General features: G+C 42.1%; 1 protein-coding gene across 6 annotated transcripts in view; it reads left to right on the plus strand.

Moving 5' to 3' along the window:
• The window catches only part of SORCS1 (sortilin related VPS10 domain containing receptor 1), a 576,899-nt gene that overhangs the window by 422,630 nt on the left and 137,560 nt on the right, over window positions 1–16,709 (plus strand). For all 6 annotated transcript variants that reach the window (XM_057531522.1, XM_057531517.1, XM_057531518.1 and 3 more), the window contains exons 7-8: window positions 8,236–8,354; window positions 11,463–11,552. In XM_057531522.1, the coding sequence (XP_057387505.1) occupies window positions 8,236–8,354; window positions 11,463–11,552 (209 nt within the window). The remainder of the gene's footprint in view (window positions 1–8,235; window positions 8,355–11,462; window positions 11,553–16,709) is intronic.

Consider the following 16,709-nt stretch of genomic DNA (forward strand, 5'->3'; position numbering starts at 1 on the left):
CCTATTTATTATCCATTCATTTGAAAAGCATTGTTGGGCATCTGTGCTAGGCCAGCTGCCCTTCTAGGCATGAACGAAGGATAGTAGGGGATGTTGCAAAGGCCCTACTCTCATAGAGCTTAACCTTCTGGTTAGGCGAGACAGGTTATAAACAGATGCATAGTGCCAGCTGATGGTATGTTCTAGGAAGCAAAACAAAGCAGAGTCTAGATAAAAAGTGACGGGGCGGGGCAGGGGCGGCTGTCAAAGAAAGAACCTCTGATAAGGTGGCATTTGGTTTTTCAGCCAAGTCCTTATGGAAGTAAGGGAGAGAGCTGGGTCTGCTGGGTGGAAGAGCATTGCAGACAGATGGAACATCACGTGTGAAGGATACGGCGTATGGGCATGTTTGGCATGGCTGAGGTGTAGCAGGGGCCGAGGTGGCTGGAATATAGAGAAGACAGACAAACGTGTCATCTCCTTCTGTTTATTTCACTATGGAAGGCAAGGATTGCGTCTTATTGATCTTTATTGAATGTTTATCGTGTTCCAAGTATGATATTCAGTATCGAGTGTGTTGAAAATAGAAAGTTAGTAAGTGAAGAAATAGTGGTTTGGATATACCCACGTGTCTCAGAGGCTGTCCCTTGAACTAACCCTCTGTCCTGGCATTCCTCATATAACACGTGAACACATCTAAGTAAATAGCGTACATCCCTCTCCCACAAAAAGCCCTGGAGAATACATGCTGTGTATTTTCTCCCCCATGCACAAAACTGCTTTCATTTCTTCCTCCCTTCCTTCCCTCCCTCCCTCCTTTCCACTTTGATTCCTGTTTTCTTTCTTTCCTACTATTTGTCCTTTTCCCTGTCTCTGTCTCTCCGTCTCCCACTCCTTTCTTTGTAAACTCAATTTGGAAAGTTACCGGAACAAACATGTTTCTCGGTTTTTCATGGCTGGGTGTGACCTTGCAGATAACTTCGTGTCTTTTCTTGGCATAAACTGGAGTTCTAGTGTGACTTTCTCACAGAAGAGCTGACTGACATTCCCCGAGCCTGTCTCCCATTCTCTCTCATGCCCCCGTGCTCTGGCCCAGTGCTCCTGCTTTCTGGAATGATGTTTCCCCCTTGTCACTGCTCCAAGCAGCTTTCCAGGCTTTTCTCAGCTCTTCCAGCCTTCCCTGGGTGTCCCCACCCTCACCCCTGCACAGGTAACTGTCCCTCTGTGAGTTAGAGTCAATAGTAAAATAGTCTCTATATTCAGGTGTTCTATAGGCCATGAGGGTACAGCAGGTCTACAACTCTGTGTGATGCAAAGTAAAATAAATGCAGAGTCGTAGGAGAAGTCCTGACACAGAGTAAACCATCCGTGGAGAGGTTTGAAGTTCAGATGCCCCTCACCTGGGGACCCACAGAACCTGCACCTGCACTCCTCCAAGGATACACTCACCCCACTGCATCATCCTTGGTGAGGGACTTTCTGTATTTCTACTAAATTATTTTGCCCTCCTGTTCTCTCTCATGTCCCCAATTCCTAGCCCCGTGCTTGGCAAAAAATGTGTAATTCCAGAACTTTCCCTGTAGTAATCATGGCCTCCTGAATGTCCAAAGGCTAACAATAAAAGACAACACTTAGGAAGTGATACTGGGCCAAAATCAAGAGATTGCCTAGAGGAAAGCAATGCCACAAGCTTATCATGCCAAAGGAGGACATTTGATCTAAGTTTATAATTTTCACAGAAACTTCTTGTCCTCAATATAGTCTTTCAGGGGTCAAGGCTGGAGTCTCACTTTTGAAGATCTCAGTTTCTAACTGGTACATGCCACAGAGTGCTCTAGACCCCTGATGGGAATGAAGTTTCTCTGAGCACAAGCTTGTTGACACATGTGTACACACACGTGTGTGTTTGTGTGTGTGTGTGTGTTGGGTGCAAATATGTAATAGGAGTGTTCCAAACCAAATAATAGGACAGTAGAAAGAACAAGATAAAAATTTATATACGGATTATGGGCTTTAGAAACTGTTCTGCTTTAAAGTTGAAAATTAATGGGGGATGGGAGAGAGCTTTAAACTGTTCATGCTTGCCAGCCTAGTTTATGGTTTTATTTAAAATTAAACTTTTACAATGTTAAAGTATCATCCCTAAGTCTGGAGTTCTTTACCTGTAAAAAGTACCTTATTCTGGATTTTCTCCAAAGTTTAAAAGAGAAAAAGCATGTGATCCATTCAGCACAGTTCCTGACTCAGAGGAGAAGTTGCTCTGGTTATTTTGGAGGTTAATGCTGCTGTCGCTATCAATGGAGCCATTGTGGGAAGGGAGAGGTCTGCCCAAGCCTCAGGAAGAACTCCACAGAAGAAGGGCCCAGGAAGTATTTGGATAGGATCACAGGAAAGGAAAAGGCAGTTCAAACCAGGAGAGCTCTCTGAATGAACACAGGGTGTCAGCCAGGAATGCACGTGCTGCTTAAAAAGAGCGGAAGCCCCAGAGACACAGACTTCCCAGCAACATCACAGAGCTTTGTTCACTTGGGCGAGAGTGAGAAGGAAAGAGGTTTCCGTGGGTAAAGGATGGTAAAGACCTTCGGATCGTAAAGTCAGTAGTCTGATTTTAACATCCTCCTTTGATCCTAAAATTCTAATAACCCGCATTTTATAGAGGAAAAGTCTGAAGCCTAGTTTGGTAAATGACCTTCTCAGAGTCACATAACACAAGAGAGAAAGAGCTCGGACCTAGCCCTTCACTCCAGCGGGAGGGAGACCCTGCACAAAATCTGGCTGCAGGCGGGCCGCCCTGTGTGCTGGGCGCCAAGGTGACTTCTGTGTCATCTCACAGCCCTAGTTAGTTCCCAGTTCTGCCCCAACCACTGCCTCACACTGCCTGCATAGAATATTCATTATCTATTAATTACACCTGGAGAATATTTTTTCATGGTGTTTTAAAAAATTACTTAAAAAAATTAACCCAAACCAAAGCATGAATATAAAGGAAGCTTATTGTCTCAGGTAGAAATGTCTGTAGTGCTTCCCAGTTGGTTCCCTTGAGACACACTGAGCAGTACTGGTGATGAAAGAGGGGGTGCTTCAATCACAGCCACAGCTCCCACTCCGTGAGCACAGTCCGGCCAGACACAGGACTGAACACATTTCCCGACCGAGGTTTTAAGTCCTCATAACCGCTGGCAGGATGGCTCCTGTTTATTCCCATTTTACAGATTTGAGAAGTAAGGTGATTTGCTTAGGTTTACCAAGCTAAGCCTGCATTTAAACCCTTGTTCCCCTGCTCCAAGCCTGGCCTTTAAAAAGCAGCTTCCCTTCCTTAGAGCAGCGCAGGGGGCATGGGAATTGCATTATTCCAAGCAGCAGCTGTTGCAGAGAGCAAGATGCTTAAAAAAGAGCAGCACAGTGTCCTAATTACCTGTGGCAAGGAAGACATCTGTGTGGGAAAAGTAATGAAATTAATTCTAAAGTCTAGCAGTTGCCTACATTAATTGACGTTAATTAATGCCAAATTACAAGATACTTCCTATGGAATTGCATCATACACTCACCAGAATTGAATATGGAAAGAGTTCATCATGCTTAATGTTATTACGGCAAGCCCCAAGGGGAATAAGAATGATTGGTCCCTCAATATGAAGTGCAGCCAGTTTCTTTCTGTTTCCATTAGGAGGGGAAGGAGAACTAACCAGGAGCGGTTTACCACAGGCGGGCCGTTGGGAATTGATCAGTTCCCCTTCAGCTTGCAAATTTCACTTTGAACCTCTCCAAGAAAGACATGGTTTCAAGACCTCTTCCTGGGGCTTTTCTGGGGTCCCTCGGTTGTACATTTTGTAATTCTCAGCTCAAGAACAGCTCATTGCACAGCTCTGCCTCAGTATGTGGCACGGGGAGTGGAGAGAGATAGAACAAGCAAAGGAATTAGAGACGGTTCTCTAATTCTTGCGAGCAGGATCCCACAAGCCTACCATGAGCCCTGGCCCCTTTCCCTGGCCGACAGGTGCTGACCAAAGATTTGACATTGGTTGTCTGCCTCTCTCACATCACTGCCTCTACGCAAGTGTTGACATCTCATATATATCTTTTATTCATTTTCCCCATGTAAACATACATATGTAGACATCTATATATACCACTTGCACAAAATCGTGTCCATATGCACGTATTTTGGTAACCTACTTTTTAAAAAGTTTTATTTTGGAATAATTTTAGATAAACAGAGAAGTTACCAAGATAGTGCAGCTTTACCCGGCTTCTCCTAATGTTAACATCTTATACACCATGTTCTCTTTCTCAAAGCTAAGAAATTAACATTGATACAACATTATTAATTGGTAAGCTATTTTTATGATATAAAATGCATTAAGCATTTCTGTAATTCCTCATATATACTCTAGAGGCAGGATTTTAATAGTAAACTATGCATGTGCCGCAGTCTATTTAGTTGTTCCTCAATTGTTGGCCATTTTGTTTTCTCTTATTTTTTTAAGTTATAAACAACAGTATGATGAATATCAAAGTAGATAAATACTGGGCATAGATCATTAATTATTTCTTCAAGTCGAATTCTCAGAAATGAAACCGAAAAGATGTTGATCCATATTGCCAAATGACCCTGCACAAACATACAAACGTACAGGCTTTTTTTTTTTTTTTTTAATCTAGGTATATCCATTTATACTTGGAAGCCAAAACATGCTTAACAAAAATTGGCCCCAACCAATTGGTTGCATTATTTCCACTATGCAACATAGCGGAAGTAAACCAGACTTGGTGGCCAACCAACCCCGTTTGAAACCACATACTGCCATTTCTATAATCTCTTGGAGCTTCATTCTCTTTATCTGCAAAATCAGTTGATAAATTATACTCTATAGTATTGTGAAGATTAAATGTACCAAATAAGTGTGAACATGCTTTAGAGTACTTGGCACATAGATGTTCAACAAATATTAGTTTCCCTGCTCTTTTAATTTCTCCCCAGATCCCTCAGATTCACAATTTTTGTATAGTTGAGTTATAAATGTGAAAAGTTTATTTTTATATTTTCCATCTTATTCTTGCTCAGGGACCTTTGAAGAGGAAGTTGAGGTCTTAAGAAAGAAACTATTAGACACCATTATAGATAAAACAAGCACTGTGTATTCATCAAGAAGTCCTCATGAGGTGGCAGTCTGAGAAATTCTAATTGGAAGTTGTATTTGTAATTTGAAGCCTGAGACTTCCTAATCCTGACCCTTTGATTCAAATTGTTTTCATTCATTATCTCACATAACAAGAAGCACAGAGACAGGGCAACCGTGCGTTCAGTATAATCAGTAACTCAATGTCATCAGGGAACAGGTCCCTTCCACCTCTTCATCATACTCATTGTGTAAGCGTAACTGTCAGACCCCTCCATGCACAAGAAGGCTAGAGCAGTCCCAGGCATCATGTTGACTCAGTGTTGTATGGTAGCAGGTCTTCTGCTGTGCCTCCTGGTAGCCCCTTAAAAGATCTCTTTCGGGGCTTCCCTGGTGGCGCAGTAGTTGAGAATCCGCCTGCTAATGCAGGGAACACGGGTTCGCGCCCTGGTCTGGGAAGATCCCACATGCCGCGGAGCAATTAGGCCCGTGAGCCACAACTACTGAGCCTGCGTGTCTGGAGCCTGTGCTCCGCTACAAGAGAGGCCGCAACAGTGAGAGGCCCGCGCACCGCGATGAAGAGTGGCCCCCGCTTGCCGCAACTAGAGAAAGCCCTCGCACAGAAACGAAGACCCAACATAGCAATCAATCAATCAATCAATCAATCTTAAAAAAAAAAAAAAATCTCTTTCACTTCTTATTTACTAGAACTGGTTTAAATGGCTTTTCCTAAAGCAAATGATGGCTAGTAGAGTGGGCATAGACTCAAGAGGATTATTCCCTGCACATCAGAGCTTCTGATTCACGTGGAAGAAAGATGAGCCACCAGGTCCAGTACTGGCTTTTCTGGCAAAGAGGCAGGGAGGAATGAGCATTGGACAGGTCGCCGATAGTACCTGATAGTGAAATATAACTGTAATACTCAAATTCAGTTTTCTTAAGGACAAACTGTGTGCCCCAAACTGATCTAATCACTGTGAAAAGAAGCAAAAGAGGAAATAGGAACATTAGAGTTGATAGTAACAACTGACATTTGTACAACTTTGAGTTTCAAAGCATTTAGCATATATATTATTTCAGTAAATTCTTAGAGCCAAACTACAAGATAGTTGACATTGGCATCCTTATTTAATTGACGAAGGTAGCAAGACTCAGGAAGATAATTTCCTTTGAATTATGCAGCTATGACCACACCACAACTCAAGCCCAGGTCTCACAGATGCCAATCTCCATTTCTATGACCCTGAGTTGCCTTTTGAAAAACAGAAGTCAACTAAAGCTCTAAAAGGGTCTGATGGAGTGTGAAATTGTGAGGTACAGATTTTGTGTGCCATGGGGAGAACTGTTCTGGGAAGGGATGAGTCCCAGAAACTCTCTTCAGGGAGAAAGATCATGAGTTATGCCCTAAAATGAAACTATAAGAATGTCTAAGAAAGGAGATAGGGAAGGGAGAGTAAAAGGCTTTTCTTTAGTTTCTCTTTGGAGGACTAGATGGGTTAAAATACTTGAGAGCTATCGCCACCACCACACATGGCAGCGGGATAAAGGAAGATTGTGGATAAAGGAAGACTGTAGATAAAGCTCTCCTTCCCTCTCCTTAGAGTTTATCAGCAGCTACATCAGCCATTGGTCAGTTGGAGCAAATGTGCATGCCGCCCCCTAGTGGCACTCCTTGTAGAATACAGGTTTACCCAAGTTCTTCAGTAAAAGTAGTGCTAGAAATTTCCTTCAGGGAAGTCAATTAGTGAATCCTTATATCCAACTCAACATACGATTGCCTACCCCCCATTTCATGTAAATAATCATGATTTCTTCATTTGGAAGAGTTTATTTGATGTTTTTAGGACATCTTTGATGTCCTAAAATTAAACTTACCCACCCATTAAGCACCAAAAAAAGGTAAAATAACTTCCTTTTTCATTCAAAAAGATATATTCCAGTAAAGTGGTATGTTGCAAGGAATATTTATTTATTACGTACTATGTGCCTGGAACAGTATTAGAATCTGGAGGTCTAGGAGGGAACAACAAAGACAAAAGAGGTCTCTGTTTTCATGGAGCTTATATTCTAACAGGGAGAGGGGCAGAAATAAATCATGAGCAAGGTGACTTTAGATTGTGATAAATTCCATGAAGGGAATTAACAGGATGGAGTGTTATCGAAAGTAATCATGGAAAACCCTCAGAAGTGACAGTAAGCTGAAATCTAGACCTTCTTTGGAGAACAACCTGGGGAGAAGCAGTTTAGGGAGAGAGAATACAAATGTAAAGCCTCTTAAGTGGTAGAAAGTTTGGCCAAATTCCTGAACATATTGCAGTTTAGATTAGAAGAATCACAGGGAGAGACGAGACTAGCAGGAGGGGCAGTTGAAAGACTGGTGGTAGAGCGTTTGAATTTATTCTAAGTGCAAGGAGGCAAAGGGAGTTTTAAGTGACATCTGATTCATAGAGAGGGCAGAATAGTGGTTGAAAAACAACGGCAGCCTCCCTCATACAATATACTTCCAGCAACAGGGATCAAATCTATTGAGTTGTTATTACTGATATGTTTATCACCTGCTATAGTCTCAGGTGAGATGCAGGGTCTTAGTTTAGTCACCTATAAAATGAGGACAAAGTTTTTGAGTTGGGAATCTCCTCTCAATTCTGTTTTATTTCCAATTAGTAATAGAAGAAAAACCTTTATCTTCACATAGCACCTTATTGTTTATAACAACAGCACTTCTAGCGTGAGGTGATTGATGATTGCACATATGTGTGTGTTTCCCAGTTTATCAAAGGTCGAAGTGTGGAGGTGAAGCCTATAAATGAGAAAAAATAACTAAGAAGGCACAAGTATTATTGCCAGCTTTGAAAATATTTTCATTTGGGTTTGGAAGGAAAAAATTTAATTAACAGGAATTTAATATCCTAGGATGACAAGAGTTGGTGGAGGCACTGGGAAACAGTGATGGTGGTGTTGACAGCAAGTGACTAAAATAATACTGATAATACTTTTAACGACAATAATAACAGTAATGTAGTTAGTAGAGAATGTGAGGTTTGTTGAAAGGCTTGCGGACAGCAAGAGAAGTAGAAGATGTCCACTCTGACTCTAACATGCTGTGTGTATATCACCCCACCCTCGTTTTTTTCAGATTCACAATACCTAACCTGCCGAATGCAGAACTGCACAGAGACCAGCAGAAACAAACCTTTCCCAGGCTACATTGACCCAGACTCTTTGATTGTCCAGGATGATTATGTGTTTGTTCAGGTATGAAAGAAAGATCCACTTCCATTGATTGTGTCAAAGACATTTCCCTTCCCTGCTTCTGTCCCTAATGCAGCCCCTTTGCCTGCTTACACTCCCTGAAAAGCAATAAAGAAAGAAAAAAAAAAGCATTATTAGTATTTTTTTAACATCTTTATTGGAGTATAATTGCTTTACAATGGTGTGTTAGTTTCTGCTCTATAAGAAAGTGTATCAGCTGTACATATACATATATCCCCATATCTCCTCCCTCTTGCGTCTCCCTCCCACCCTCCCTATCCCACCCCTCTAGGTGGTCACAAAGCACCGAGCTGATCTCCCTGTGCTCTGCGGCTGCTTCCCACTAGCTATCTATTTTACATTTGGTAGTGTATATATGTCCATGACACTCTCTCACTTCGTCCCAGCTTACCCTCCCCCCCCCCCCCCCCCCCCCGCCAAGGCATTATTTTTTTTAACAAAAGGAACATTACCAGTTTGAAGCTTCTATACTAACAGAATAGTAATTCCTTCCTTGGGGCGGTGTCTGGAGGACTTGTCAACGTGGGGTCCTGGAGGCATTGCTCAGAAGACTCAGGCTGTCTGGTCAAGCCAGGCACCCTTGCAGTCATCCCCGTCGTCTGCGTTCTAAAGAAGCTCCCTTCACTCAGCCAGAGGACCGAGCAGATATGTCAGTTTCTTCCTATCAGGAGAGCAGTCAGCCCACACGCCCCTCTTGAGTACCCACCTTCAAAATAGAGAAACAGGCAGTAGCAGGAAGCTGTGGAGTGGCTGGAGGTGGTGAGAGGCAGAGCCGAGGGAGCGTGATCGGCCTTTGCTGTTTACAGGCACGACTGTGATCAGGGTCAAGAGAACTTAGAGGAGATGGACTCAGACAAGTTTCTCACCTCTGCAAGACTGGGAAACAACCCGAGAAGCTGAGGGTTCAGGAGTGCTTAGAAGAGAGAATGAACAAGAATGCTTTGTTTCTTTCCACATTTAAGGACAAATTTAGGCTTGTTTGGAGAAAACATTTAAAAATTCCTTGGGCTTCCCTGGTGGTGCAGTGGTTGAGAATCCGCCTGCCAATGCAGGGGACACGGGTTCGAGCCCTGGTCTGGGAAGATCCCACATGCCGCAGAGCAACTAGGCCCGTGAGCCACAACTACTGAGCCTGCGCGTCTGGAGCCTGTGCTCCGCAACAAGAGAGGCCGCGATAGTGAGAGGCCCGCGCACTGCGATGAAGAGTGGCCCCCGCTTGCCGCAACTAGAGAAGGCCCTCACACAGAAACGAAGACCCAACACAGCCATAAATAAATAAGAAAAAAAAAAAAGAGTAATCTTTAAAAACAAAAAAAAAACACACAAAAAACCCAAAAATTCCTTTACTGCTTTCCATGTTAAAATTGACAAAGGTACAATTACTAAATAGTTTACATATATAAATATATATACAATTTCACTGTGATTGAGACATTCTAGATACTAGTATGTTTACTTGGACAGGAAATCATAATTTAGAATATTTAATCCCATGTATTGGGAAGTAAATGTTCAAATTCCTTACTATCAGCCTATGTACTTTTAAAATAGTTCACAATTACACACACACACACACACACACACTTCCTTTTCCTCTAGGAAAATGAATAATGAGCACTCTGATAACTTCAGCATCAAATTATCAAGTGACATTAAAATGGGAAATGGTTACCCATATTGGTTCTATGTATAAATCATTTCTCTATCAGTGTTGCTTCCAGGGACCTTTCCTGTTTTCTAGTAACAGTTTATAATCCACATATATGACTCACAAATGAAAATCAATTGTGCATTTAGAGTTTTATATATTTTCTACCCAGGCCACTATGAACATATAACCCATCACTAGGACTAAGGGGTGGTCTGGCCGCGTCATGGTGAATATGATAACTTTCCAGTCACATTTTTACGTGTCTGGTGAAAATTCACCCAGAGCATTTGTTGACATTCTGAGTATGCAAACTCCAGATGACTTCAAAGTCCAGATGTTTACATGGGTTAAGAGTAGCAACAGGAATTCATAGAAACTGAGAGTAAAAAGGTGGTTTTCAGGGACTGGGGGCTAGGGATATGGGGAGATGTCAGTCAAAGGGGGTACATGTCCAGCTATATGATGAATAAGTAATAAACAGCATGGTGGCTATACTGTATTATATACTTGAAAGTTGTTAAGAGAATAGATCTGAAATTTTATCACACACATAGACACAAAATCTTAATTAAGTAAAAGGATGGAGGTGTTAACTAACCTTATATGAGGTAATCATTTCACAATATATACGTATCAGATCATCATATTGTACACTTTAAACCTGCATGTGCTATATGTCAATAGTATCTCAATAAAGCTGGAGAAAGAGAGTGGCTCCAAAGGAGGAAGAGAGTGGCAGTGCACCGCTGCCAGCCTCCACCTCATGGTACTCAGCTGAGTTGGAGACCACAGCGCTTCTCACCCTCCCTCAGACTCACAGGTTCTCTGGGCTGTACATTCTGGGCAGACCCGGGGGAGGTAGCTCACCATTCATTCTCTTCTGGGAGGTTGAGGTCTAGAATGATTTTGAGCCACGATCCTGGCTTGGATTTTCGTCTAACACATCAGCAGCACTGCTGTGTGTGGGACATGCTCACAGCCAGCAGTGTGACTGCACAAAACTGGAATTCAGTGCCGAGATGGGGGCTCCCGTTCTGCCACCGTGTGACCTGGACCGTTCCCTTCTGATCTGGCCCAGGGATCTGTTTGTGTGGTCAAAGTCTTGGGGCTAGATGGCTGGGCTGGTGAGGGACACAGATCCAATATACCCTAAGGCTTGTATTATTTAAAAAAAAAAATTGCTATAAATGTTTCCTGACTTCTGCACCACACGGCAAATTGAAGAATTGTATTTTTGTGCAGTGGGTTCCCTTTGGGCCTCTGAACTCACATACACTGTCTAAGTTGTTTTTGAACTGAATGTCAATTCTTTACACTGGCCCACGGTACTCACTTACGCTGTTGTGTTGGCAGCTACTCCCTTCCATTCAGGGGCTGTCCTTCTGTGACCTGTAACTGTCGTAGTAGCTCTTCTTACACCCTTTATGTTTATGCTCCAGCTGACATCAGGAGGACGGCCACACTACTACGTTTCCTACCGAAGGAATGCGTTTGCCCAAATGAAGCTGCCCAAATATGCTTTGCCCAAGGTATGGCCTGAATCAATTTCTCTATTTCAGTATCTACTCTTTTTCCCAAGGACCCTTTCAGTCTCTCGTAGTTATTTATTTCTTTTCATCTTCCATCTCTGTTTCTCAAGTTCACTTCCTTACTTTCTTTTTTGCCAACCTCCTTATCCTCCTTTCTCTCTCAGTGGTCCATCCCTCCCTCCCCCACCTCTCTCTTTCTCTCTCTCTAATTCTTTGGAATTCTTGCTGTAGGAGCATCTGAGTAAATTGATAACTGATTTGCTTTTGCTTTGCAAGTGGGATGTATTGGTGTTCTAGCAGGACAGAAGCTATGCTTTGGATACACAGTATATCAGTGCAACAGGTATGATACATCTATATACCATTTTGTTGTTACTAATCAGGGAGAGGTGATGCAGCTATGTAGCATCCGAAGTTTGCTTTCTTTCCCAGTGGAACTTACGAGACTGGTTGTCTTTAGGATTCGGAGACACAGCTAATTTTTTAGACTTTCTCAAAGACATACTCCTTTAAAAAGAGTGGCAGACAAAAGTTAAAGACTCCCAACCGCTAACATCCCCAGGCTCTCTCTCCACAAACACTGAAGAACTGCGTTAATATGGAGCGCCACCTAGTGGAGGTGAAACTGACTTGGGGGCTCAAAGCTGTGGATTTGAGGTCTTGCTGCCACTGTGATGTATTTTAAATGGCCAGAAATTGTTAATGTATTGTGCCTTTTTTTTTTTTTTCTAGCAAAACCACTGACGTGAGTGTTTTAAAATTTTTTATTGAAGTATAGTTGATTTACAGTATTATATTAGCTTCAGGTATACAACATAGTGAGTCAATATTTTTATAGATTACAAAATAGTGGTTATATTTTCCTGTGCTGTGCAATATATCCTTGTTGCTTATTTATTTTATACATAGTAGTTTATATCTCTTAATCCCATACCTCTATCTAGCTGCTCCACCCTTCCCTTTGCCCACAGGTAACCACTAGTTTGTTCTCTATATCTGTGAGTCTGTTTGTTTTTTTAATATACATTCATTTGTTTTACTTTTTAGATTCCACATATAAGCTATAACATAGAGGATTTGTCTTTCTCTTTCTGACTTATTTCACTAAGCATAATACTCCCTAGGTCCATCCATGTTGTCACAAAAGACAAGATTTCATTCTTTTTTATGGCTGAGTAATATTCCATCACACACACACACACACACACACACACACACACACACACACATCTTCTTTATCCATTCATCTGCTAATGGGCACGTTGGTTGCCTCCATATCTTGGCAATTGTAAATAATACTTCTATGAACATTCAGGTGCATTTATCTTTTTGAATTAGTGTTTTTGTTTTCTTTGGCTATATACCCAGCAGTGGAATTGCTGGATCATATGGTAGTTCTATTTTTAGTTTTTTGAGAAAATGCCATACTGTTTTCAACAGTGACTGCACCAATTTACATTCCCACCAACAGTGTAGGAAAGTTCTCTTTTCTCTGTATCCTCCCAAACATTTGTTATTTGTAGACTTTTTGATGATGGCCATTCTGACAGGTGTGCCTTGATCATAGAACAAGGGAGATGTGTGTGGCTGTAAGAAGGGGACTGTGTAGGTTTAAATATAACTCAGCTTTGAAACCTTTGGTTGAACAAAGAACATAAATAACTTTTTTTCAATTGTGTTTTCATGACTCTTTGTCTTGTATTTTTATCCATGACTTTGTAGTTTGCTATCTTGGACCAACATCAGCTACCTGCCCAGGGAATCAGTGATAGATATAGCACAAGGGCGCTGCAGGTCTCCTCTCCCAGGATAGCCAGTGGCTTCTCCAGGCAGAATTCTCCTCCTTGGCCATCACTCTGCCCCTAACCCTAGCATAGTGAAAAGTGAGCTGTAAACCTCAGCCCATTAGAGATAATAACACACATTAAATTACACTATTAACTGCAAAGAGCTATTTCCATGTTAGTAATTTTTTTCAGCTGCTAAGAGATTAATGACAGTGGTAATTGCCCAGAACTATATGCCTATGCCTGTATATGTTTAAATGCTCCTTGCTCTTGATTTGGCTTAAGACATTTTCCGAAAAGACAAACACAACATTGGAGTTGTGCCTTAGATGAGAATTGGGTAAAGTCAGTATGTAAAAGAAAAATTGAGTGTTGTTAAAATTACTCTTGATAATCTTTTAGGGAGGTCCATGAGGGAGATGATCATGTTACCTTGGTAAGTCCAACAGAGCTGGTGGTGGTTTTGTTTTGTTTTGTTTTTGTTGTTTTCTTTTTTTTCACTTGAGCACTGAAATAAATTGCTGTCTTTGACCAATAAATGAAGTAGTTGGCTTGCAAGATTTTCACCTTAAAAAACAAGAACATACTCAAGGCAGTGAGATGCTGCCATTCAAGAGGCATGTGGGAATTGGGACCACATCAGGAAACAGCAGTTTCCAGCCACTCATCTCATGCTTACTTACTCTTGGGAATATACTTTTTTTTTTTAAAAATTATTTATTTATTTATTTTTTATTTATGGCTGTGTTGGGTCTTCGTTTCGGTGCGAGGGCTTTCTCTAGTTGCGGCAAGCGGGGGCCACTCTTCATCGCGGTGCGCGGGCCTCTCACTATCGCGGCCTCTCTTGTTGCGGAGCACAGGCTCCAGACGCGCAGGCTCAGTAGTTGTGGCTCACGGGCCTAGTTGCTCCGCGGCATGTGGGATCTTCCCAGACCAGGGCTCGAACCCGTGTCCCCTGCATTGGCAGGCAGATTCTCAACCACTGCGCCACCAGGGAAGCCCCGGGAATATACTTTTTGAGTGGAATAAGTTTCAGCCAAACCAGATGCTTCTTGCTGCAGATTTGAGGCTAGAACTTGAATCTCCTGACTCCCAAACTGGCATTCCTTGTATTACACTTTTCTACCCTCTAAATAAATTAATAGATTCTATTACTAAAAGGGAGCAGCACCCACCCCCCAAATTTTTATACACTGAGGAGCATCCAGAGAAAAAGTCCCATTGACCTATGCAGCCTCAGAATGGTAGTTTAAAACAAAGAAACCAGGGCTTCCCTGGTGGCGCAGTGGTTGAGAATCTGCCTGCCAATGCAGGGGACACGGGTTCGAGCCCTGGTCTGGGAAGATCCCACATGCCGTGGAGCAACTACGCCCATGAGCCACAATCACTGAGCCTGTGCTCCGCAACAAGAGAGGCCGCGATAGTGAGAGGCCCGCGCACCGCGATGAAGAGTGGCCCCCGCTTGCCGCAACTAGAGAAAGCCCTCGCACAGAAACGAAGACCCAACACAGCCAAAAATAAAAATAAATAAATAAATAAAAAATAAAAATTATAAAAAAAAAATGAAGAAACCACTTGGCCCCTTGGCCGGAGTGTTGGGAAACACATACTGTGCATTGCTTGTTCATAGCCATCATGCTGATCACTGTTGACAGCTGCCCCCAGTGGCATCTTGCCAATCTGGAAGGAAGAGTTTTAGTCTGAGCCTGAATTGGCTGTCTGGCCTGTCCCACACTCTCCCAAATGAGCATGTTCCATTAGTCAGCCTCATCTGGGGTCCGAGGGTAGAATGCGGTGATTAATTTAACTTGTCCCCAGAAAAATCGGAACCACTACAGCAAATGAATGTACTATTTGGTCCAAATGGGTGTTTATTATTTAAGGCAATGAGATGCCTCATTACAATCCCATTACACCTTCAAAGAGAGGCCCCAGCTTGGGTGGAGTGATCCATGGCAAAGATGCATGTATTTCAGGACCCTCTATCAAAGCAGGGCTGCTGCAGCTGAAAAGGAACAAAGCTTCATGCCCACCAAAGGAACTGAGACAAACCTGCACTTACATGCTCAAATTTTCTTTAATCATCCCCTGCCATTGTATCAACTCTTGAAAGACTGAGGTTACCCTGAGCTGTATTTAAAAAAATTAATATAACGGTAAAGATGACCAGAGAGGGAGGTGGGGAGATTTTAACATTGCTGTTACCATTAAGAGCGTGAGGCCCTCCAGACAGGGAGACCTAGTGACAGTTTCCCTCCCTTACCATACTTGGAGCTCATTCTGAGCTACTCAAGTGAGATAAATGAGGCAACACATATGAAAGTGCTTTGAGCATTTTGGAGGACAGATACTCTATAAAAGTAAGGTAATATTAATATTAGTATGGATCTAGTTGTTTGTGTTGGAGAAGATCGATGTGAACTGGGGTGTGGGTGATGAAAAGGCTGCTTGATTCACAGCGAGAGACCCTAATTCCAGACCTAGATCTGTCATTCCCCTGCTTTGAACCTTGGGCTGGTTTGTCAATTTCTCTTTCTTTTTTTTTACATTTTTAAAATACGGAGCTTAGATTCACAATAATATTTTCTCAAACTCATTACTCAATAAAATGCCCTTAGAGATGCTTCATGAAAATTTGGTTCTATGATTGTGAGTTTAAAAAAAGAAATAAACTCCATTCCATGCTCCTTGCCTAGAGACTAACAGAAGCTCGCTGGTATGTTAAAGGCTCTAGGATGTCCTGTGAGCAAGAAAGCTGTATAGTTAGCATTAATCAAAATGTTTTACAAAAGGATCCATTCAAAAAAAATCTATTAAAATCCAACAGTACTGGTGTCCTATGGAACAGATGTTGGGAAGTGCTCTAGAACATCTCAGAGTTCACTTCTTGGTCTAAAATTTTGTATCTCAGTATAAGCTTTCAACATAAAGTGCCATTTTGGGTGAAATAGCATATTTTCCTGATACAGGCGCGTGTAGGCAAGAAGAAAAAGGAAAGATGGCATTTAAATATGTCAGACGTTTCAGTTAAAATATTTAAGACAACATAGTTTTTAAACAGTCTTTTCAATGTAATTAGATTATATATAGAGAGAGAGATCTGCCCTTGGCCCTTATCTAGCGATGGCCATTTAATCTGTTTTTGTTCTGTTACTAGTTCTCTAAGTGACTCAAGTACTTGATGCATCTGTGTTTTGCATTCTACACCGACCAAGGAAAAGTTTGAGCGGGCTGCGGTAGTATGGATGATTTACTCTGGCCCCTAGGATTATTTAATGGGTCCAAAGTCACAGTTATGCAGGGACCAGGTTACTGCTGAAATATTTTAACTTGAGTTCAGGGATGAAGCTACATCCTGCTAACAAGGAAG

The sequence above is a fragment of the Balaenoptera acutorostrata genome, chromosome 16 (assembly GCF_949987535.1).
Source record: "Balaenoptera acutorostrata chromosome 16, mBalAcu1.1, whole genome shotgun sequence".
NCBI lineage: Eukaryota > Metazoa > Chordata > Mammalia > Artiodactyla > Balaenopteridae > Balaenoptera > Balaenoptera acutorostrata.